General features: G+C 45.3%; 1 protein-coding gene across 2 annotated transcripts in view; it reads right to left on the bottom strand.

Moving 5' to 3' along the window:
- Window positions 1-942: 942 nt before the first annotated feature.
- The window catches only part of CTDSPL (CTD small phosphatase like), a 44,916-nt gene continuing 18,987 nt past the window's right edge, over window positions 943-26,871 (bottom strand). Inside the window, exons 2-8 of one of the 2 annotated variants that reach the window (XM_075271821.1) lie at window positions 11,488-11,645; window positions 10,578-10,610; window positions 9,964-10,065; window positions 9,360-9,416; window positions 8,512-8,604; window positions 5,696-5,881; window positions 943-3,317 (exon numbers count right to left, since the gene is read on the bottom strand). In XM_075271821.1, coding sequence (XP_075127922.1) covers window positions 3,192-3,317; window positions 5,696-5,881; window positions 8,512-8,604; window positions 9,360-9,416; window positions 9,964-10,065; window positions 10,578-10,610; window positions 11,488-11,645 — 755 coding nt within the window. In that variant the 3' untranslated portion in view covers window positions 943-3,191. The remainder of the gene's footprint in view (window positions 3,318-5,695; window positions 5,882-8,511; window positions 8,605-9,359; window positions 9,417-9,963; window positions 10,066-10,577; window positions 10,611-11,487; window positions 11,646-26,871) is intronic. The other variant, XM_075271822.1, reaches the window with a different exon arrangement.

Genomic DNA, 26,871 nt, shown 5'->3' on the forward strand with positions numbered 1-26,871 from the left:
AGTTATGGCTGCTGGGGGACATGGCCCCTGGTCGGAGTAGAGTCACTGCACTGCCACTACCTGAATGGATCTAAACCGCTGTGTGTCCAAGGACATCAGCAAGACCTTAACAGCAGCTTTGGCTGTGAATAGAGAAGTCAAACTAAAAACGAATCCAAATCAGTGCAAAGTCATTAACAGAAACGATCTCGAGATTTCCTCACGTTTTTAAGTCAAACTGTGAAATTTTGTGAAAAGCAGAAGTAGCGTTTAATGTTTCTCCAAGTATGAAAGGTTTGTGTGTGTGACAATGGAGCTGCCCTTAAAGGGAACCTTTCACCGCCTCCACCTCTGTGCGTCCTTCAATAGCCGGATCTACACTGATTCCGGCACAGTTGGAATTTTTTCTCTAGCTCCCACCGTTGCTGAGCAATCAGTGCTGCTAGTTTCATCACCCAGTATGTTAATCAGGTGGGCGGTCCCAGACTACCTGAACAAGTCTAGCACCACCTACCTAACCGTCAACATACTAGATGCTGAAACTAACTGCACCAATCGCTCAGGACTGGTGAGGGCTAGAGAAAAAATGTAAAGTGCGCAGGAATCAGTGGAGCGGCGCCTATTTAAAGGCAGCAACGTCAGAGACAGTGAGAGGCCCCCTTTAAAGGGGTTTTCTGCACTTTAGATATAGATGACCTATGCAGTGGGTAGTCTGACACCTGGCACCCTCAACAATCAGCTAATATTAGTAGCCGTGGCATCGGGAGCACACAGCCGAGGGTTGACAGATCACAGACCCTCTGCAGAGCGTTACCTGGTAGAATGCAGCCACAACTTGGGGGCGCTATGGAGCATGCTGTAGACCATGTTATATACAGTACACAGTCCAGTAACCCCTAGTGGTGGCTGCAGGCACCAATTTTATCTGAAGGCAATGTGTCACCGCAATAAAATTTTCATCAATTAAATTTTTTTGGCATTTTTTTTTTATTTCTCAATCAGGATTTTAAAATTATGAAAAATACATTTTAAAAATCAATAAAAAAAATGTAATACTTTCCACTGTTGGCCTCTAGAGGGAGCATTATACATGTACTTTCTCAATGCACCACAAAAGACTACCAGCTGCTAGAAGACCTCTGATGACATCATCAAGGGTCCTTAAGCAATCAAGGGAACACATGATACGGGGACCTGAAGAGCGCACATTAGGCTACGGTCACATCTACGCAGATTTTTAGACCTGGGATGCCATCACCAAAGCTCCTTAAGCAACTAAATACACAGCAGCATAGGAGACAGATGGGAGCCGTCCCCATGTCTCTGCACTGCTACACTGAAACAGATAATGAGCAGTTATCAGGCACCGCCCATGTGACAGCAGACATACGGCACACTCTGTCCTGCTTTGTATAAGCTGTAGCCCTGGAAAGCTGTAATATCCGTCACTGATTGCTTAAGGACCCTTGATGACGTCATTAAAGGTCCTTTGGCCACTAGAAATCCTCTTCGTACTGTGTGTTGCATTGAACGTACACAGATGATGCTCCCTCTAGTGGACAACATTGGAAAATAGATCACATTTTAACATTTATTTTCCTGAAATGTGAAGAAAATACCAAAAAACCCCAAACATGAATAAAATGTTTATATGGAGACACATGACCAATAAAAGGGGTTTTCTGGGAGATGCATATGGGCGACTTATCCTTAGGTTAGATCATCAATGTTGTGGGATCTGGGATACCACACAGATCAGTGATCACGTGGGCCATCCATGTGAATGGGGCTGAGCTGCAATACCAAGCATGGCCACTATATAATGCACGGCGCTCTGCTTGATAATCAGCGCAGAGGCTGCAGCGATTACCTGAACGCTGCGGTCTCTTCAAACAGCTGATCTGTAGGGTCCCGGGGTGTCAGAACCCAACCAAACAGATCTTAACGGCCCATCCTAAGGAGAGGTGATCAATATCCAACTTCCTGAAGACCCCTTTAACGTTAGAGCTTATAGGAGCGCAGAACTGTGCATGGGGGCGGACATTCCTTAAGGCAAGGGGGCACTTGGAAACTTTTTGAAGCGCAAACCTCCCAATGGAAGGCGCAACGATAAAGTGTCCACGCGGCCCCTGCCAAAAACTGGAGCGGAATACACGGAGGCAGCAAATCATGAAGTTTTATGTGCTGGGCACTAGGGGGAGAAACTCACAAAACCAGAATTAAAATGTACATCAGTCATGACCAAACGGGGTGGGGGGCAAAAATCGCCCCCCAACCTACAGATATGGAACAAAAACAAAACCAAAAAAGAACCCAGGATATGCAAATCCTCGAAAAAACATAATAGTGTTGCATTAACATGCGGCCCGCGTCCAGAGCTGTAGGTTTCGTAGCCGAGTGTCCTCGTGAACGTCCTTTAGATAGAAAGTTTTTGTTCGGGTTTTTCGGTCGACGGTAAAAAGTGAAACAGGTTTGTAAATTATTTTTTTTCTATTTTTTGTCTGTAGTAGAAAAAGTTTTTATTTTTTTTCTTCCTTTTTTTTAAAATCAAACACTTGAAAAGGCACTTCATTCTGTAGGGGGTGGGAAAAACCAAAAATAAACCCCCCCCTCCCGGTGGGGCAGGTCAACTGCCCCAAAGAGGGGGGGGAAGGGTAAATGTCTGCATAGTGTGTGGGCGGGGGGTAATATAGAAGGGCGGGCACATTGCCAGCGGTAACCAAGCGTGGGGGAGGGGTTGGGGGGTACATCCTTGTAAATTTGAAACATTTGGTGTTTTTTCCTCTATAAAAGCCTGAAAAGTTCTTATTAATTGTATGAAAATTAGTGAAAAGCGATTTCTAAAAATATTTAGCTTTTTTTTTTTTTTTTTTGTATTTCCGAGTCCGTCGTTGAAGAACCTCAACAAACCAGAAAAAAAAAAAAAAAATTAGTGCCCCTTCACCCTGCGCAGACTCTTTCAGGACTAATCTCCGCCTCCGTCAGACTCTGCTGGGGAGGACAGGGGCGGGGCTCCCCTCTGTCAGACACTGCTGGGGAGGACAGGGGCGGGGCTCCCCTCCGTCACGGCGTCTTCAGCGTTTTCCTTCAAGCATTTGTGAGTTTAATCACAACAATGGAGCGCAGAGAGGGGAAAACGGGCGTCCGAATGGGAGTATACAGGTGGCTGCTGCAGATGAGAGCCGCGTCCACTGGGGGGCGCTCCATGAGGGCTACCTATTGCAGAGCTTATTAAGCATATTGTAAACGTTCTCTTCTTTACTCAATCCTTCAAAGAAAGGAATCAGATCAAGCAACTCGGTGTCCGACATGTCGTCAAACCAAGACTGCACCGGAACCTGCAACGTGGGGGGGGCGGGGGATGGAGGAATAAGAAAAAATACAATAAATCAGAATTATTAACAGTAATTATAATACATTGTAATAACAATATGGAAACATTAACAATACTAATCGCAGCAGTGTCATTAATAATACTAGTGAGAGTAATAGTGCACTCCTGATATCACTAATATCACTACTAGGAGTAATAGTGCACTCCTGATATCACTAATAACACTACTAGGAGTAACAGTGCACTCCTGATATCACTAATACCACTACTAGGACTAATAGTGCACTCCTGGTATCAATAATATCACTAGTGAGAGTAATAGTGCACTCCTGATATCACTAATATCACTACTAGGAGTAACAGTGCACTCCTGATATCACTAATACCACTACTAGGACTAATAGTGCACTCCTGGTATCAATAATATCACTAGTGAGAGTAATAGTGCACTCCTGATATCACTAATAACACTAGTAACAGTAATAGTGCACTCCTGATATCACTAATATCACTACTAGGAGTAATAGTGCACTCCTGATATCACTAATACCACTACTAGGACTAATAGTGCACTCCTGGTATCAATAATATCACTAGTGAGAGTAATAGTGCACTCCTGATATCACTAATAACACTAGTAAGAGTAATAGTGCACTCCTGGTATCACTAATAACACTACTAGGAGTAATAGTGCACTCCTGATATCACTAATAACACTAGTGAGAGTAATAGTGCACTCCTGATATCACTAATAACACTACTAGGAGTAATAGTGCACACCTGATATCACTAATAACACTACTAAGAATAATAGTGCACACCTGATATCACTAATAACACTACTAAGAATAATAGTGCACTCCTGATATCACTAATATCACTACTAGGAGTAATAGTGCACTCCTGGTATCACTAATAACACTACTAGGAGTAATAGTGCACTCCTGATATCACTAATAACACTAGTGAGAGTAATAGTGCACTCCTGATATCACTAATAACACTACTAGGAGTAATAGTGCACACCTGATATCACTAATAACACTACTAAGAATAATAGTGCACTCCTGATATCACTAATAACACTACTAGGAGTAATAGTGCACTCCTGATATCACTAATAACACTAGTGAGAGTAATAGTGCACTCCTGATATCACTAATAACACTACTAGGAGTAACAGTGCACACCTGATATCACTAATAACACTACTAAGAATAATAGTGCACTCCTGATATCACTAATAACACTACTAGGAGTAATAGTACACTCCTGATATTATCACTAATATCACTAGTAGGAGTAATAGTGTCTATAATATTAGTAGTGCACTATTACTCCTAGTACTGTTATTAGTGATAATACCTGTAATACCCTAGTATACGCTAGGAGTGCACTACTAATATCACAGGCATTATCACTAATAACACTACTAGGTGTGCTTGTGCATTACTGATATAGGTATTAATACTAAACTGCTAGGATTAATAGTGCACTACTGATATCCTAGGAATTATCACTAATAACACTAGTAAGTGCACTAGGGATATTACAGGTATTATTATTAATGGGAGTAATAGTAATAGGAGTAATTGTGATATCGCTGTCATCACTAATAATGCTAGTAGAAATGGTGCACTACTGATATTACTGGTATCATTACTATTATCACTGTCAGATAACACTAGGAGTGATTTTGCACTACTTACAGCATAGCTATCATCACTAATATACTACATGTATTACTACTATTATAACCATTATTACTAAAAGCAACAATACCAATGATCACAATCCTGGCAGTGGTTACAGTAATATTAGTTATAGTGATCGCACTATTAAAAGTGGCAATAATACTAACACTAATCACCACAGTAATAATGCTAACTGCATTAGAAGTGGGGCAATTGTCATAATAATGGCCCCGATTGCTGGTGTGCACCTGGTGGGGGCGTCTGTACCCCCAAGTAACTGAGCGGATAAGTGCAGAGGTCTTCTGGCTCTATGATCCCATCTTCTTATGTAAATCCCGCGAAACCATCTGCAGATAAAAGCAGCTGCGGTTAAAACTCAAAGCTTGACTTTGGTTTAGCTTACTGTAGCACCGCAATCAATATCATCTTTGTGCCCGACAGTTTTCCCCAATTCTGGTGCTCTTAAACTTGCAGTAACCTGAGGGTCTGTATTTGTGCTTTTTGCTCTTCTGTCCCCTAGGTCAAGCTTTGACTTTCAACCTAAGCTGCTTCTCATCTGCAGATGTTTTGCCAGTCTTTACATACAGAGATGAGATTCATTGTCTCCTGAGTCCACAGGCGCCCCTACCAGGCGTTCACTATCATTCAGGCCCCTTTGGAATTCGTTCCATGAGAGCACCGCTCTTACTGCGTTTTCAGGATGGAAGATGTAGGACGCCGGCGAGTTGTCTACGATGATGACTTTACTCAGTTCTCTTCCCAGACGACTTAAATCTTTCACATAGTTTCCTCGGTGGAACACGCAGGATTCTCTGAAGAGTCGCGCCTTAAAGACACCCCAAGGGTCCAGTAAATCGGCCACCGGGTCCGCGTACTGAACAATAGGGAAAGAATGAAGATACAGAGAAGGTTAAAGAAACCGAATGTTCAGCTCTTGGTATAGACTCAAAGGGTAACATTGCAGTGAAGTAGTCTACTGTTCTCTGTTATCAGCCATTTTATGCGAAAGAGAGGCTGAATGTAATGTTCTTCATTGGGAGAAAAGGTGCAGGGGGTGGGGAGGGATCACTGGTCCCTATATAAAGAAGAGCTGGTCAACCTTCCTAATAAGTGTCCCCCTTTCCCAAAATTCAGTTTATGGATTCTTTAAGAGGGCCCGTCGCCTCTTCTGACATGGCTGTTTCAGTAACAATCCTGGAGGACCTTTCCTTAAAACTCTGCATTATGCTGTACCTCTATTATTCCTCCTGGAAATGAACAAGGCATTAACAGTAGGGCTATATCCTTATAGATGCCAATGCTACCCAATCAGTGCTAACTGTGTAGGGACAGGGACACGCCCCCAAATAGTCACACCCACTAGTGACTTTAGTCATACATTCCCAGGAGGAATAACAGAGGAACAGCACAATGCAAAGTTCTGGAACCAAGTCTGCTCAGGATTGTGACTTCATGAGGACGTGTGTACCGAAACAGACATGTATGGAACGGGGAGGGGTCCTCTTAAATGTACGGAGCACATAGGGGTCATATAATCTGAGCTCTGATTGGCCGGGAGCGCGTACCCATGGGAAAGACTCCGACTTGTTTAGTCTAAGTGCTGGATTATCCTGGTGCTATGAGCGGAGGTTCGGTTATATCTAAAATACCAGAACTACATAAATTGTCTAACAGAAGGGAAACAAAACGCAACGCAACCCGAGCCTTCACTGCCCATCATCGGCATCGGAACGTTCTCCAGAGGACAAAATGAAGACGAGCTGAAACCACAGACGGGCCCATCCATCCTGTGCGGGCCAGTTTATATTAGTTATACAACTTATGACACCAGAGAAGCATCGTCCATACAAGAGCTCCATAGCGCCACTCTTGTCTACAGGCTGTGTCTGGTATTGTAGATGATTCTCATTCAAGGCAATGACCAGTTTGTAACCAGACTAACAGTTTCTCCACAACAAAAAAAAGGAATTCTATTATATGGCCCCATTAAAGGTGACCTCTCACCCCCTCCAGCTCTTTTCCTCCTTAAATAGGCACCGCTCTAAAGATTCCAGCACAGTTGGAATTTTTTCTCTAGCCCCCACCGTTCCCGAGCAATAAGTGCTATCATTTTCAGAATAGTTATGCTGTGGGCGGGCCCTGTGTGGGCGGGGCCTGACTTTCTGCTCCTGCTTTTCACTGCCCACCTTAGAGTAGAGAGCCTGCTTGTGCTGAAACTAACAGCACTGATTGCTCAGGAATGGTGGGGGCTAGAGAAAAGATTCCAACTGTGTCGGAATCAGTGAAGTGGGGGCTATTACAAGAGGCAAAGAGATGGATTTGTTGGTGGCAATAAAATACCCCCTTTAAGTAGGGATTAATCACCCTAATCCAGAAGAACATGGTGTCAAACCAACATAATACCACCCGTGGGCAAGTAAAGGCTCCCAGTACAGCCACACCAGGATGTTGGGCGCTGTTCCTGGATATAGCGAATCAATGTGTAGCCCCACTGATAATACATTAGGAAAAACCACAGATAGCATTGATGGAGAACTTCTTCCTAGAACTCTATATTGCCTAGTCCCTCTGTTATTCCTCTTGGCAATGAATGAATAAAGTGAAAACTTGGCGTTTCCAGTGAGGACTGTCCTTAAAGTCTAATCTGAGCTCTTTAGAGACACGTCTCTTGGACAAGGGGAATGGTAGCGCCCAGTTGTCAATTCATTAATACATTTCCAGGAAGAATAACAGAGGGGTGCAATAATTACGAGGAAAAATTGATCCAAAATTGTTATTAACACAGGTTTTTACTCAAGCAGACATGTCAGGGAGGTGGAGGGATCCGCTTTGAGAGGAGAATTCAAGAACTTACCGTGTTGCCAGGATCTTACAATACGTCCCATCATTCACATACACCCGATGCAATATACAACACACGGAAATAAAAACAACTACACTAATGCAAGCATCTAATGCGCTGCTAATGGCGGTGGTGTTGGGGGTCCCATAAGTCACCAGGGCACTGCATGCGATACTAAGACCAGACTAAGTCTCCAGCGAGCACCGATCCCCTTCCGGCAGGTTACCAAAAGCGGCGACCTGCCCATGTGGTGAAAAGAGGACGCGCTGTCATAGCGGGCGCTACGTTAACCATGGTAACGTGCTAGGTACGGCTTCATGAGCTGTTCATGGAAGCTACATTATGGGCGGAGCCCACATGTGGTGTCGTTACCATGGTGGGGGGGTGGTGGTCGGGGGGACACTTACCCAACACACTAGCAGAAAGCACAAAGACACACTGGTGGACAAAAGAAGCAAGGAAGAAAAGGGAGAAACGTAAGACAAGATCTGAAAGAACAATCCACTCCCTTCTAGATACAGAAAAAAAAAAAAAAAAAAAATAATAATAATAATGGTAAAAAAATATATATTAAAAAAAAAAAAAAAAAAATCACACACAAGGTAAATAAAAAAATCTATACAATGGGGGGATGTGAGGGGGTGACAATAAGACGCGCTCACCTTGGCTAAGCTGGCCGTGAACAGGACGCACTCGAACAACTCGCCCATCTTCTGGAGAAACTCGTCCACGTGCGGCCTCTTTAACACGTACACCTGGGAATGCACCCCAAAAATGTAAGAAATATTTAAAAATATATTTTAGACAATAGCTGAGAATTTATTTATTTATTTTAAAACAGGCCCAACATATTACCTACTGTATAAGACTACAGAGGAGCTTACATAGGTTACGCCCATTACGTACCTCCAATATACATGGCAAAGAGTAAGAAGACCCTAAACCTGACAAAATCTAAATTGGTCCAAACCTGATCTAACATGGAATAAAAGTCTAAAGAGATGAGAGGCGGATAAACCAAAGGCAGCAGAACATGGCGATCTATAGAGAAAACTAAAAACAAGACACTAAACAAAGAGACAATCTACATAAAATGACTTGTATCCGCTGGAAGCTCGCGGCCTCCTCCTAATGCAAGTAATCGAGGATAGGCCCGGGAGAATGTCAACAGCCTATCCTGGATTACTTGAACCAGGCCAAAGCCCATCTGACCGGCAGATCCAGGAGTCTTCATTCCTCTTCTCGGAGGGGGAGGTCGCAGATGTTTTTAAGATAGCCAGCTAAGATGTGATACTAAGAATAAGTAGAATTTATCACAAGAGACTGTAGGAAAATATAAACAAATTTGAATTTTAAATGGATTCTTCTCAGCGCAGCTCCTCAGGGGTGTGGCTTCCTGTGTCTATCATGCTCCACCCCCTAGGAGCTGCATTAGGTACAACTAGATCTGTAGAGCTTGTGTGTTCCACTGTAACCTATACATTCTCATAGGTAAAGCCTCACCACATACCTGATGTATGGTTCCATCGATTTCAACTGGGACAATAAAGTCAGCATTATTAATTGGCTGGAGGAGACAAAAAGAAAACGGGATTAATGAGAAACCTAAAAACATACAAAATGCACACACAATCCTGCTGCCAGTAAAAACATGATTGATGCACGTGTAATGTCTGGACAGTATATAATCTGACAATATAGACCGGACATATTGTGAAAGGACTTTACACTCATGAGCGCCTTCAGGCAACTTGAACCAAAAGGTTTCTGGGTAAAAGTCTGATTCAAATGAGAAATAGAAGTTGAAGAAGAGCCCGTACAGGTCCATTACATCTACTAGTAGGGCAGCCAAAAAATTCAGGGACCCATATGGGCAAAATGTCTGGGCTCTCCAGTCCCATTTCTTGGAGGATCCTAAGAAAGACAACAAACCAAGCCCCTAACCCTGCTTAAACTTCCACTGACTCCAGCCAGTCCCACTGCGCTATGGAAGAGACCAATAATAGTCTGGAGGGAGGAAACTGTGAAGCAATGGGAGTCCCAGAGCGTGACCATAGTGTACAGAGCGTGACCATAGTGTACAGGTGTGGCAGGTGAGAGTGACGGCCCCTTACCTTAAATGAACTGTGCACTAAGGTCTCATCCAGATCAATGACCACACACTTCTTCCCATAATCTGACACTTTCAGCTCTGGAAGGAGGTATTTCGTAGGTGGCTGGAGGGAAAATAAAGCACAAAATCCACAACGGAGCATTAGAGGCGGTGGGAATACTTCACAGGGTCAGCGGGATTACCAGCAAGCAGGACGGCCAGTCACTATGTATATTCGCCTCCTCCTCTTGTGTTCTGTATACATCTGACATGCCTTTGATCCAACAATAATTCTGACACCCAAGGGGCGCCCTCTACTGGATGCAGCATGTAAGGGGTTACACAATTGGGACAGAAGTTCTCAGTGATCCCAGGGGGTAGGTGCAGACGACATCACCGCGCTGTACCCATAGTATACACACACCCCTAGGTAGCAGCTCCATGTATACACTACAGGTGGCGCTGATCTCCATTTCTGGATATTAACAGGGACTGTCCAGCAGAGGGCGCCCTGTACAGTCTCATGTCCAATAATATTCCTACAATACGAGTCTATATCACAGGAGATGGAGGATGGAGGCGGAAAAGACAACGCAAAAGCAAAAAAAAGGAGGAAGGGTAAAAGAAAATACATACACTGGGAATGGAAATGACCTGCGCCTGATCGCCCTATGAGAGAAAAGCAAAAAGAGGAGGTTACTATCAGATCTACAGGAGGGGGGAATAATAAGGGGGGACCCCGAGGATACACAGGCGGAGGTCCGATCACTCGCCTCACATTTATAATACGCTGTGTGTCTCACTCCCCTGCTTGCTGTCTGTGAATGGGGATCATGCACTGTCTCAGAGCTGAGGGTTTGTTACAACTGAATCCAGTCTATACAATCATATGTGAGCTAAACACATCAACAGCACAATGAGAGATTGTTACAATGTGTCAGTGCAGGTAAAAAGGAATCTCTATACTAGATACAATTGTAACAAAGCCTCAGCCGTGAGGCCTGGTTCACATCTGCATTCGGTATTCGAATGCATTGACAAGCGGTGACTATAACGGGGTCCGTGTGTTTTCCGCACGAGTCATGCGGAGAGAAAAGAACTTCATGATATAATTTCCTATCCACGCGGAAACCACACGGACCCCATTATAGTCTATGGGGTCCATGTGCTTTCAGCGCTCACCGCTTGTCAATGCGTTCGATATTCTGTTTGGGGGAGGGGGGGGGGGGTCCCCAAGCAGAACGCAGATGTGACCCGGGCCTGAGAGGGATCAGATCTTTACAGGATTGTAAACAGACAGCAAGCAGAGATCTTACAGGCGTCATCTCTATTAATAGACAGGACATTACTGACGCAGTACACAGATGATACAGTGGAAAGTAGCGAGAATCTAGAAAATATTTGGAATGTAAACTTAGAATTTTATTTATTTTTTTAATTAATTTAAAAAAAAAAGTTTTTTTTTGTTCCCTTTAGAAATCTTAGGTAATCGTAAGTTTGGCGACTTTTCTCCCATTCGCAGCGTGGTCTGTAGGGGACGCCTCACCTTCTGAACACCGCCATTTTCTTCCACCAGCGGAGGCAGGGGGCTGCTGTTGTTGTTGGAGGCCGGCGGCTCGACATTGTAGCTCCGAAAACAGCAGAATAAGGAACTGAAGATGCTTCTGTTTCGCTGCTTCTTCAGGCTGATATTGCATTGTGACACTGGAAGAGAGGAAGAAAAAAAACTGGATTAATAAAACAGCACAAATATGAATAATAATAATAGCGCCACCTACAGTACGGCTTTATACATCGCTAACGTGCCACAACCACAAACTTACACCTCCTGATAGATGGAGGAGAGCAAGGCTAAAGGTCCATGCACATGGCGGCACACGGGATGCTGCAACGTCATCATAACCACCATCATTTCACACCTGACCGTTCCATGGCTGGCCAGTAGGTGGCGCCGTTGTCTCGCGCAGCGCTTCCTCTCCTGAGGGGGCTGCCGTGGCGGTGGCGGTGCAGCACATACATATAATTGCTGGTAATTACCCGCAGAGATGTCTTATTTATTTATATTTCCAGCTGGAGTCAAACAAAAGCAGCAAAGCGGAAGCAGGAAGGAAAGCAAGCGGGAGAGCCCTGCCTGGCCGGGTCACAGGGGCCCCCGAACTGGAGGGTTATCTACTGCCGCAGCACTGATGGGACCGGAGGAAGGACTGCGGGAATCTATCATCCGCACCTGTCACTACAAGTCCCAGCATTCCCTGACAGCTGTAACTTCACCACTGATCTAAAGAGCCTTCAAGTGTTACGGAACTACAACTCCCAGAATGTACCTAGGGCTGAGTTGCGTGCGAGTCCCATCAGTCACACCCTAACCATACCCTATAGAACATGAAATAGCCTCTGCCCGCGACTTCGCCTGCGTGTTGTTGGCGTCGATGATCTGCCTATAGTCAGCAAATTGCTGCCGTCAATGGTTTGCCTGCTCCGGCGTTTCGGCAGTTCTCAAGCTGTCCTGCTGCTGAACTTGTTCTTCGTACTGTGCCTGTGATTGTTCCGGCCTCTCAGCAGCTGGCTGGGACACCATATAATGAGCTTGTTGTTGGTGTCTATGATCCGCCTGCTCCGGCGTTTTGGCTGCTCTAAGAGCCGCTTGATTCCAAGCTTGCTCCATCCTCCTCAGCTCCGCTTGAGGAGAACTCTGTGACTTCTGGCTCCTTCATCGCTCTCGTTGTTTTAGAATTTTGCAACAAATTACATTTTCTTTTTCACATCATGTTTAAAAGGAGCAAACTGCCAATTTGGATTAAAGGTGTTTTCCCATCCAGTGTGTCAGCACTGCCTGGAGCAGATCACATAATATGCAAATGCATGTACACAATGGACTCAGTGTTATCTGTGTGTTTGCATAGAGAGATAACAGACCTGGCTTTATCAGCTGCTGTAGGAGAAGTATAATATAGTATGTGAACATAAATTCATAACAGTTGTGAAGCCATGTCATTTACCAGGATAAAAAGTAGCCAATGATTTAATCTAGGTTACAATCTATCGATTTCACATTTCTAATATTAGTAGATTTGCCAATAATTCTGTATATCTGGCCCTTCTACAATAGCACCTGACACTGGGAGGATACACAGCAGGTACCCTCTATTCCAGCTTCTGTGTGTCAGTCTTCACTGTGGCTCCGGAATTATATTTGTGAAACCAGAACATTAAGGATGAAGCGCTTGGCGGCCAGGCGATGCCGCAGTTTCTAGACGCAAGATTCGCATTTATGAGCAGAACCGCGGACTTTGTCACAGCCTTGAAACAAAGGTCCCGTTGCCCCATTTGGGGACCTGCCAAGAACTCCAGCGATGGAATGGCAGGGACAGGAAATGGTGATCAGCGGGTGCACGCGCCGCATTCCTTCCCCGTCCCCAGGGCCCGGCCCACAAACACAGCTTTCTTCTAGAGGGAAGCCAGAAAATGTGTGAAACGTCCTGCACGGCCTCCAGAAACGGGGAACTGCAGCTGGAGGGCGACACTGAACCACCCGAACACAGACGTAGGGGCCCGCCGCTGCATCACCAGAACACAGACGTAGGGGCCCGCCGCCGCAACACCAGAACACAGACATAGGGGCCCGCCGCTGCAACACCAGAACACAGACATAGGGGCCCGCCGCTGCAACACCAGAACACAGACATAGGGGCCCGCCGCATTACCAGAACACAGACATAGGGGCCCACCGCTGCAACACCAGAACACAGACATAGGGGCCCGCCGCTGCAACACCCGAACACAGACATAGGGGCCCGCCGCTGCAATACTAGAACACAGACATAGGGGCCCGCCGCATTACCTGAACACAGACATAGGGGCCCGCCGCCGCAACACCAGAACACAGACATAGGGGCCCGCCGCCGCAACACCAGAACACAGACATAGGGGCCCGCCGCATTACCTGAACACAGACATAGGGGCCCGCCGCCGCAACACCAGAACACAGACGTAGGGGCCCGCCGCCGCAACACCAGAACACAGACATAGGGGCCCGCCGCATTACCTGAACACAGACATAGGGGCCCGCCGCCGCAACACCCGAACACAGACATAGGGGCCCGCCGCTGCAACACCCGAACACAGACATAGGGGCCCGCCGCCGCAACACCCGAACACAGACATAGGGGCCCGCCGCTGCAATACCAGAACACAGACATAGGTATCACACGGGATAGGATTAGATACACAGCTCAGTATACAGTATCACACGGGATAGGATTAGATACACAGCTCAGTATACAGTATCACACGGGATAGGATTAGATACACAGCTCAGTATACAGTATCACACAGGATAGGATTAGATACAGCTCAGTATACAGTATCACACAGGATAGGATTAGATACACAGCTCAGTATACAGTATCACACGGGATAGGATTAGATACACAGCTCAGTATACAGTATCACACGGGATAGGATTAGATACACAGCTCAGTATACAGTATCACACGGGATAGGATTAGATACACAGCTCAGTATACAGTATCACACAGGATAGGATTAGATACAGCTCAGTATACAGTATCACACAGGATAGGATTAGATACACAGCTCAGTATACAGTATCACACGGGATAGGATTAGATACACAGCTCAGTATACAGTATCACACGGGATACTATTAGATACACAGCTCAGTATACAGTATCACACGGGATAGGATTAGATACACAGTTCAGTATACAGTATCACACAGGATAGGATTAGATACACAGCTCAGTATACAGTATCACACAGGACAGGATTAGATACACGGCTAAGTATACAGTATCACACAGGATAGGATTAGATACACAGCTCAGTATACAGTATCACACAGGATAGGATTAGATACACAGCTCAGTATACAGTATCACACAGGATAGGATTAGATACACGGCTCAGTATACAGTATCACACGGGATAGGATTAGATACACGGCTAAGTATACAGTATCACACGGGATAGGATTAGATACACAGCTCAGTATACAGTATCACACGGGATAGGATTAGATACACAGCTCAGTATACAGTATCACACAGGAAAGGATTAGATACACAGCTCAGTATACAGTATCACACAGGATAGGATTAGATACACAGCTCAGTATACAGTATCACACAGAATAGGATTAGATACACAGCTCAGTATACAGTATCACACAGGATAGGATTAGATACACAGCTCAGTATACAGTATCACACAGGATAGGATTAGATACACAGCTCAGTATACATTATCACACAGGATAGGATTAGATACACAGCTCAGTATACAGTATCACACAGGATAGGATTAGATACACAGCTCAGTATACAGTATCACACAGGATAGGATTAGATACACAGCTCAGTATACAGTATCACACAGGATAGGATTAAATACACAGCTCAGTATACAGTATCACACAGGATAGGATTAGATACACAGCTCAGTATACAGTATCACACAGGATAGGATTAGATACACAGCTCAGTATACAGTATCACACGGGATACTATTAGATACACAGCTCAGTATACAGTATCACACGGGATAGGATTAGATACACAGTTCAGTATACAGTATCACACGGGATAGGATTAGATACACAGCTCAGTATACAGTATCACACGGGATAGGATTAGATACAGCTCAGTATACAGTATCACACAGGATAGGATTAGATACACAGCTCAGTATACAGTATCACACGGGATAGGATTAGATACACAGCTCAGTATACAGTATCACACGGGATAGGATTAGATACACAGCTCAGTATACAGTATCACACAGGATAGGATTAGATACACAGTTCAGTATACAGTATCACACGGGATAGGATTAGATACACAGTTCAGTATACAGTATCACACGGGATAGGATTAGATACACAGCTCAGTATACAGTATCACACAGGACAGGATTAGATACACGGCTAAGTATACAGTATCACACAGGATAGGATTAGATACACAGCTCAGTATACAGTATCACACAGGATAGGATTAGATACACAGCTCAGTATACAGTATCACACAGGATAGGATTAGATACACGGCTCAGTATACAGTATCACACAGGATAGGATTAGATACACAGCTCAGTATACAGTATCACACAGGATAGGATTAGATACATAGCTCAGTATACAGTATCACACGGGATACTATTAGATACACAGCTCAGTATACAGTATCACACGGGATAGGATTAGATACACGGCTAAGTATACAGTATCACACGGGATAGGATTAGATACACGGCTAAGTATACAGTATCACACGGGATAGGATTAGATACACAGCTCAGTATACAGTATCACACAGGAAAGGATTAGATACACAGCTCAGTATACAGTATCACACAGGATAGGATTAGATACACAGCTCAGTATACAGTATCACACAGAATAGGATTAGATACACAGCTCAGTATACAGTATCACACAGGATAGGATTAGATACACAGCTCAGTATACAGTATCACACAGGATAGGATTAGATACACAGCTCAGTATACATTATCACACAGGATAGGATTAGATACACAGCTCAGTATACAGTATCACACAGGATAGGATTAGATACACAGCTCAGTATACAGTATCACACAGGATAGGATTAGATACACAGCTCAGTATACAGTATCACACAGGAGAGGATTAGATACACAGCTCAGTATACAGTATCACACAGGATAGGATTAGATACACAGCTCAGTATACAGTATCACACAGGATAGGATTAGATACACAGCTCAGTATACAGTATCACACAGGATAGGATTAGATACACAGCTCAGTATACAGTATCACACAGGATAGGATTAGATACACAGCTCAGTATACAGTATCACACAGGATAGGATTAGATACACAGCTCAGTATACAGTATCACACAGGATAGGATTAGATACACAGCTCAGTATACAGTATCACACAGGATAGGATTAGATACACAGCTCAGTATACAGTATCACACAGGATAGGATTAGATACGTGTCCAGCAGACACCATCATACATAATGGGATTAGATTCATTGTCTCAGCAGATAGCATTAGATACAGCGCTCCCATCTAGTATCACACACGATAGGATTAGATACACAGGCTGACTCTCCACATGTCCGTGTATCACTTTCGCCGCCGCCTCCTCCTCCTCTTCCTCGCCGTCACATGAGGAGAATACTACACCACCCATCGTCTTAAAGGCCAGATTCTTGGCCGGGCTCTCGGCGCTCGTAGGTGTCATCCGGTCACTTTCCATGAGTCTATTTAAGACTAATCCACCGGAACAAGCCTGTGCCAGCGACCGGTCACATCTGCCCATGCCGGGCCTGTGAGGGCGCAGCACATCGCACCCGCAGACCGCGTCCAGGTGGACAACTCCCATCATGCGCTAACCAGTGTTCTCTCTGACTGCTGCAGAACTACAACACCCAGCATGCCGACAGAGTTGTGGTTTTGCAACGGCCCTGGAGCCCCAGAATGAATTTTTTTTTTTTAAAAAAAAGTGCACTGCCCCTTTAAACGCAGATACATTGTATCACCCAGACCACAACAATGTAACCAAAGTCATCGTCCCTGACAACGGTGACAGATTCGCTTTTGATTCGAGGCTCTCGCACTATACGAGAGAGCGCGGAATCTGCCAGCGAAGCCGTCGCGGGGGACTCGGGGACTTGAACGCCGGCCAACGCCTTTTGTGCTTTCCCACAGAGTAAACCGATCCGGCTCAGGATCCTCCAAGTAAAACAGCAGCAGAACGCAACGCACCAAAGTCTGCTCCACCGGAGTAATCGGATACGTGCGACGCTCCGGACTATTCTCATCCATGTGACGGCTACATGGCGGCATCTGCGCAGCGCTTAAAGGGCCACTGACCCCCAAAGTCCTTGGCTTATAATAGTGCGGCTGATATCAGTCACTAATATAGATACAAGTAGCCAAGGAACGATAGGCGGCTACGATGGATCTAAATATCCCTGATCGGCTAGTGTATACAGGCCCGATGCAGAATAGTGTGTCACAAGCGGCGCGTCGTCGGATCCTGCAGCGGACAGACCTTTACTATAAGTAGCCGTGTACCCCTGATCTTGATGAAATCTGGTTGCACGAGTGCAGAAATAAAGATTGTGCAAAAGTATACACACCCTAGAAAACGGGATTGTTCTAAGCCGAATAGAGATGAGCGAACTCCCGTTTCGAATAGCACGCACCCATAGGAATCAATGGAAGCGGCCGGCACGCAGACTGCGTCCATTCATTCCTATGGGTGCGTGCTATTCGAAACGGGAGTTCGCTCATCTCTAAAGCTGAAGTCTTCGCACAGAATTGAAAGTAATATTCGGTACTTTCCAGAAAGGGCTAGAAGACACAAGACTCCTCCAAATTCCTTCCCCCATCCCCCCCTCGCTGTTCTGTACAGAGGACGTCTCGTGCACCACCGTGAATCCTCTTTGTAGACAAAGCTAAACCTAGAAGGTGAAATGTGAGGCTGACTGGAGGGGGCGCTACACCCCAGGGGGGTCCATACAGCAATGAAGGAGTCAAAAATGAAAACATGGCTGCCCCAGGAGGTATCCATCATGTCCCCCCCACCTCTAGTGCTAATGAATTGGTAACAATATCTATGGGAGAGTAGGAGGGGCTTTATCAGTAGGCGGGACAAAGACTCCTGCAGCAGGGGCCTCCCCCCAGTGCTGTGTCTGCAGAACTAGGAGCCCCACCCCTCCGATAAACCCCACCCCTCCGATAAACCCCACCCCTCCGATAAACCCCACCCCTCCGATGAACAGACTATCCCAGTATAGCATACTTTGGGATTCTTTTCCAAATAGAATATGGTAGTTTTTTGGGATTTTTTTGGGTGGGGCTGTTCCCCCCCCCCCCCCCCCCCCCCCCCGTTACAGAGCTCCAAATATTCTGCTGTGGTAAAATTCTGAGTACTCGCTGCAGCCACTAGGGGGAGCTCACTACATACAGAGTCACCCAGCTCCTATTGATCTCTGTATACATGCAGGACTCCCCCTAGTGGCACCCACCAGAATTTCATCATTTGCGTGATACAGATTACCAGCACTTTATAGAGCAGAGTAAATGGGGGGCTCCGGCGAATAGCGCATTGCCCTAGATGCTGCAGAACCTCTTCACGACACCTGCAATAATCCAAAGCTCTGACTGCGGAGCCGCTCGGTGACTTCTCGTCCCCGTCTGATATATAATCCAGTATTACAGCGCTGCTTATAATGAATCCAAATGAAGGCAGCGGAGTGCGAACAGAGCCCAAACCCTCATTAACTATTAATGGCAGAACAGACCGCGCACAATCATTTCCATAATCGCCTCGGGCAGCGCAAAAGTGACAAGTATTATATTATATCCTGGAATTCACATGGCACGGGGCATTCCCACTGCTAAAATCTTCCAAAATTTTTTTTAAAATGCCTACCCTGGATTCCTCCCTACTTATTTCTACAACTCTAAACCTCTATAGCGCCCTCATAGGTTAGGGTATAGAATGGCAGCTCTGAGGGACTCTATTGCAGCACATTCAGGTAAGCTCCTCCCCTTCAGCTAAGCCCCACCTCTTCAGCCATCCTCCAATCCATGGAGCAGAGGATATAGAGAGCGCATAGCTCATTGCTATCCATATACTGTATATGCAACTTTGTATCTAAATCCACAAGTCATCTTCTTCCAGCACTTTCCCGCTTGTGGAGCTGCAGGTTCAGAGCTCAGTGACAGAATGTTCTTGTAATCTGCAGATGTGGAACCGCAAGAGGATTAACCTTGAGGAACATAGATCAGCACTGGAGCTGCATACACAAAACGGCAGGAGGTTGTTTCATTGTTTGTTCTAGAAGAATTAATGCAAAGAATGACAAATGGCTGCAGATTTGTACAACAGAATAGACAAGGCCGGGGACCACATTGTCCTGCGCTAAGGTGTAGCACTACTCCTTTACACAGAGGGATGGCAGCACTACCATATGGCGGCACTACTCCTTTATACAGAGGGATGGCAGCGCTACCATATGGCGGCACTACCCCTTTATATAAATGGATGGCAGCACTACCATATAACGGCACTACTCCTTTATACAGAGGGATGGCAACACTACCATATAACGGCACTACCCCTTTATATAGAGGGATGGCAGAACTACTCCTTTATATAGAGGGATGGCAGCACTACCATATAACGGCACTACCCCTTTATATAGAGGGATGGCAGCACTACCATATAACGGCACTACCCCTTTATATAGAGGGATGGCAACACTACCATATAACGGCACTACCCCTTTATATAGAGGGATGGCAGCACTACGATATAACGGCACTACCCCTTTATATAGAGGGATGGCAGCACTACCATATAACGGCACTGCCCCTTTATACAGAGGGATGGCAGCACTACCATATAGCGGCACTGCCCCTTTATACAGAGGGATGGCAGCACTATCATATAGCGGCACTGCCCCTTTATACAGAGGGATAGCAGCACTACCATACGGCGGCACTACCCCTTTATATAGAGGGATGGCAGCACTACCATATGGCAGCACTACCCCTTTATACAGAGGGATGGCAGCACTACCATATGGCGGCACTACCCCTTTATATAGAGGGATGGCAGCGCTACCATATGGCGGCACTACTCCTTTATATAGAGGGATGGCAGCACTACCATATAGCGGCACTACTCCTTTACACAGAGGGATGGCAACACTACCATATAACGGCACTACCCCTTTATATAGAGGGATGGCAGCACTACCATATGACGGCACTACCCCTTTATATAGAGGGATGGCAGCACTACCATATGGGGGCACTACTCCTTTATATAAAGGGATGGCAGCACTACCATATAACGGCACTACCCCTTTATATAGAGGGATGGCAGCACTACCATATGGGGGCACTACTCCTTTATATAAAGGGATGGCAGCACTACCATATAACGGCACTACCCCTTTATACAGAGGGATGGCAGCACTACCATATGGGGGCACTACCCCGTTATACAGAGGGATGGCAGCACTACCATATGGTGGCACTACTCCTTTATACAGAGGGATGGCAGCACTACCATATGGCGGCACTACCCCTTTATACAGAGGGATGGCAGCACTACCATATAGCGGCACTACTCCTTTATACAGAGGGATGGCAGCACTACCCCGTTATACAGAGGGATGGCAGCACTACCATATAGCGGCACTACCCCTTTATACAGAGGGATGGCAGCACTACCATATAGCGGCACTACCCCTTTATACAGAGGGATGGCAGCACTACCATATGGCGGCACTGCTCCTTTATACAGAGGGATGGCAGCACTACCATATAACGGCACTACCCCGTTATACAGAGGGATGGCAGCACTACCATATGGGGGCACTACCCCGTTATACAGAGGGATGGCAGCACTACCATATGGTGGCACTGCTCCTTTATACAGAGAGATGGCAGCACTACCATATGGCGGCACTACCCCGTTATACAGAGGGATGGCAGCACTACCCCTTTATACAGAGGGATGGCAGCACTACCATATGGCGGCACTACCCCTTTATACAGAGGGATGGCAGCACTACCATATGGGGGCACTACCCCTTTATACAGAGGGATGGCAGCACTACCCCTTTATACAGAGGGATGGCAGCACTACCATATAACGGCACTACCCCGTTATACAGAGGGATGGCAGCACTACTCCTTTATACAGAGGGATGGCAGCACTACCATATAACGGCACTACCCCGTTATACAGAGGGATGGCAGCACTACTCCTTTATATAGAGGGATGGCAGCACTACCATATAACGGCACTACCCCTTTATATAGAGGGATGGCAACACTACCATATAACGGCACTACCCCTTTATATAGAGGGATGGCAGCACTACCATATAACGGCACTGCCCCTTTATACAGAGGGATGGCAGCACTACCATATAGCGGCACTGCCCCTTTATACAGAGGGATGGCAGCACTATCATATAGCGGCACTGCCCCTTTATACAGAGGGATAGCAGCACTACCATACGGCGGCACTACCCCTTTATATAGAGGGATGGCAGCACTACCATATGGCAGCACTACCCCTTTATACAGAGGGATGGCAGCACTACCATATGGCGGCACTACCCCTTTATATAGAGGGATGGCAGCGCTACCATATAACGGCACTACCCCGTTATACAGAGGGATGGCAGCACTACCCCTTTATACAGAGGGATGGCAACACTACCATATAACGGCACTACCCCGTTATACAGAGGGATGGCAGCGCTGGGTCCTGTAGTTAAACACTCGGAGTTCTGCACAGCGCAGAGGATGTGGTTTTTCTGTAAAGCTTTTTATTACGGCATTGAACTCTGCAGCGCTGCCAGGCTTGGCACAAGACAAATACCTGGCAGGATTATATCATAATGCGGATTTCCTACGTGATTCATTAAGATAGACCATTATTGATTGTTAATGCCCCGGGTGTGGGAGATTGTGGTGGCACAGGGACAAGACATATACACGCCAGCGATGCCAGCTCCTACGGGGGATGCCAGTTACACAACACTATTTATATTTACCCACAACGTTCCTCACGGCGTACGTTACAACACTCACAAAGAGCGCCATTCGTGTAAATAAATGTCAAGCACTAGCCATTGCTCTGCTCTGATTTTATAGGTGTCAGTCTTTACTGCTGTCCTGGAATTCTATTCATGAGCCAGGAATATGAGAAAAAAATACAACTGCCACTAAGGGGGGGTTCAATTAGCAGATTAGGGCCTTAACTGTGAACATTGGGGTCCGTTTACACATAGGTAGATACTATATACTGGGACTAGTATATACCTGGAGGATGTAGCCCATGCCATCCCTGGTGAAATTAGAGGCTCCCCCTTCTTGTGTATGGAGGATCCTCACGTTGTCAGGGTTCCCTGAGCAATCACCTCATGAGCGGCAAGTCTGTGCAGCATGTAGAGGCAGTATACGGTACAACACACAGGACTCCCTGTGACCAACCTCATACATACAGAGACCATTATGGAAGGACTAGTCACCCAAAGAGAAGGGCCACCAGTTACCAGGCAACCTAGAAAACCACCAGCTGCAAAAACAAGAAGGAAACAGACTCTGCGTGATACTAATTGTACCGAGCGTGCAGCCACTGCAGTAGAGCTGTAAAGCAAACTCTCCCAGACATGCGGTATGATCTCATAATTCTGCAGATGGCCGCTGTCCTGGACTCAGACTACAAGAACAAGGGGATATAGCAAGGAGGAGCCGACACTGGAGGAGTATATACACACTCAATGATATCAGACCCAGCGGACCCTCACAATGTGCCCCCCAATCCCACCCAGAGAACTGCAAGAATGGCAGGGAAAAGGAAAACCAGATTTATAGCAAACTAGTCATTTATAGAAATACATTACTTATCCTGTATTATACTCCAGAGCTGCGCTCACTATTCTGCTGGTGCAGTCACTGTGTACATACATTACATTACTTATCCTGTATTATACTCCAGAGCTGCGCTCACTATTCTGCTGGTACAGTCACTGTGTACATACATTACATTACTTATCCTGTATTATACTCCAGAGCTGCGCTCACTATTCTGCTGGTACAGTCACTGTGTACATACATTACATTACTTATCCTGTATTATACTGCAGAGCTGCGCTCACTATTCTGCTGGTACAGTCACTGTGTACATACATTACATTACTTATCCTGTATTATACTCCAGAGCTGCGCTCACTATTCTGCTGGTACAGTCACTGTGTACATACATTACTTATCCTGTATTATACTCCAGAGCTGCGCTCACTATTCTGCTAGTACAGTCACTGTGTACATACATTACATTACTTATCCTGTATTATACCCCAGAGCTGCGCTCACTATTCTGCTGGTACAGTCACTGTGTACATACATTACATTACTTCTCCTGTATTATACTCCAGAGCTGCGCTCACTATTCTGCTGGTACAGTGACTGTGTACATACATTACATTACTTCTCCTGTATTATACTCCAGAGCTGCGCTCACTATTCTGCTGGTACAGTCACTGTGTACATACATTACATTACTTATCCTGTATTATACTCCAGAGCTGCGCTCACTATTCTGCTGGTACAGTCACTGTGTACATACATTACATTACTTATCCTGTATTATACTCCAGAGCTGCGCTCACTATTCTGCTGGTACAGTCACTGTGTACATACATTACATTACTTCTCCTGTATTATACTCCAGAGCTGCGCTCACTATTCTGCTGGTACAGTGACTGTGTACATACATTACATTACTTATCCTGTATTATACTCCAGAGCTGCGCTCACTATTCTGCTGGTACAGTCACTGTGTACATACATTACATTACTTATCCTGTATTATACTCCAGAGCTGCGCTCACTATTCTGCTGGTACAGTCACTGTGTACATACATTACATTACTTCTCCTGTATTATACTCCAGAGCTGCGCTCACTATTCTGCTGGTACAGTCACTGTGTACATACATTACATTACTTATCCTGTATTATACTCCAGAGCTGCGCTCACTATTCTGCTGGTACAGTCACTGTGTACATACATTACATTACTTATCCTGTATTATACTCCAGAGCTGCGCTCACTATTCTGCTGGTACAGTCTCTGTGTACATACATTACATTACTTCTCCTGTATTATACTCCAGAGCTGCGCTCACTATTCTGCTGGTACAGTCACTGTGTACATACATTACATTACTTATCCTGTATTATACCCCAGAGCTGCGCTCACTATTCTGCTGGTACAGTCACTGTGTACATACATTACATTACTTATCCTGTATTATACCCCAGAGCTGCGCTCACTATTCTGCTGGTACAGTCACTGTGTACATACATTACATTACTTCTCCTGTATTATACTCCAGAGCTGCGCTCACTATTCTGCTGGTACAGTGACTGTGTACATACATTACATTACTTCTCCTGTATTATACTCCAGAGCTGCGCTCACTATTCTGCTGGTACAGTCACTGTGTACATACATTACATTACTTATCCTGTATTATACTCCAGAGCTGCGCTCACTATTCTGCTGGTACAGTCACTGTGTACATACATTACATTACTTATCCTGTATTATACCCCAGAGCTGCGCTCACTATTCTGCTGGTGCAGTCACTGTGTACATACATTACATTACTTATCCTGTATTATACTCCAGAGCTGCGCTCACTATTCTGCTGGTACAGTGACTGTGTACATACATTACATTACTTCTCCTGTATTATACTCCAGAGCTGCGCTCACTATTCTGCTGGTACAGTCACTGTGTACATACATTACATTACTTATCCTGTATTATACTCCAGAGCTGCGCTCACTATTCTGCTGGTACAGTCACTGTGTACATACATTACATTACTTATCCTGTATTATACTCCAGAGCTGCGCTCACTATTCTGCTGGTACAGTCACTGTGTACATACATTACATTACTTATCCTGTATTATACTCCAGAGCTGCGCTCACTATTCTGCTGGTGCAGTCACTGTGTACATACATTACATTACTTCTCCTGTATTATACTCCGGAGCTGCGCTCACTATTCTGCTGGTGCAGTCACTGTGTACATACATTACATTACTTATCCTGTATTATACTCCAGAGCTGCGCTCACTATTCTGCTGGTGCAGTCACTGTGTACATACATTACATTACTTATCCTGTATTATACTCCAGAGCTGCGCTCACTATTCTGCTGGTACAGTCACTGTGTACATACATTACATTACTTCTCCTGTATTATACTCCGGAGCTGCGCTCACTATTCTGCTGGTGCAGTCACTGTGTACATACATTACATTACTTATCCTGTATTATACTCCAGAGCTGCGCTCACTATTCTGCTGGTGCAGTCACTGTGTACATACATTACATTACTTATCCTGTATTATACTCCAGAGCTGCGCTCACTATTCTGCTGGTACAGTCACTGTGTACATACATTACATTACTTCTCCTGTATTATACTCCGGAGCTGCGCTCACTATTCTGCTGGTGCAGTCACTGTGTACATACATTACATTACTTATCCTGTATTATACTCCAGAGCTGCGCTCACTATTCTGCTGGTGCAGTCACTGTGTACATACATTACATTACTTATCCTGTATTATACTCCAGAGCTGCGCTCACTATTCTGCTGGTACAGTCACTGTGTATATACATTACATTACTTATCCTGTATTATACTCCAGAGCTGCACTCACTATTCTGCTGGTGCAGTCACTGTGTACATACATTACATTACTTATCCTGTATTATACTCCAGAGCTGCGCTCACTATTCTGCTGGTACAGTCACTGTGTACATACATTACATTACTTATCCTGTATTATACTCCAGAGCTGCGCTCACTATTCTGCTGGTACAGTCACTGTGTATATACATTACATTACTTATCCTGTATTATACTCCAGAGCTGCACTCACTATTCTGCTGGTGCAGTCACTGTGTACATACATGACATAGATTATTATACGGATGTAGGTCACCTTGTCCGGAGCATACCATCACTGCACTAACCCCTGTGGTCACTTCTTATGGTATCTGCCGCTCCTCTTATGTAGCTCCGGCTGATTCCTCACTGGTGACGGCAGAGAAGACATTTATTCTGCTACTGTAATTTTTTTTTTCTAGATATTTTTTGATGTTTTTTCTCTCTTTCCATGACATTACACTTCCTGTTCTGTAGAGATCACTTCTCACTGGTCCTCTCACTATCATCACAGGGAGGATTACAATGCAATGATAGGTAATATCTAAAGGGGCCCCCATTCACAATAAGTGAGGTCACAGCTCTGTCCTCCCCTCCCTACATATTAGCGTTTGAACAGCA

Source organism: Leptodactylus fuscus, chromosome 4 (genome assembly GCF_031893055.1).
Source record: "Leptodactylus fuscus isolate aLepFus1 chromosome 4, aLepFus1.hap2, whole genome shotgun sequence".
Classification (NCBI taxonomy): domain Eukaryota; kingdom Metazoa; phylum Chordata; class Amphibia; order Anura; family Leptodactylidae; genus Leptodactylus; species Leptodactylus fuscus.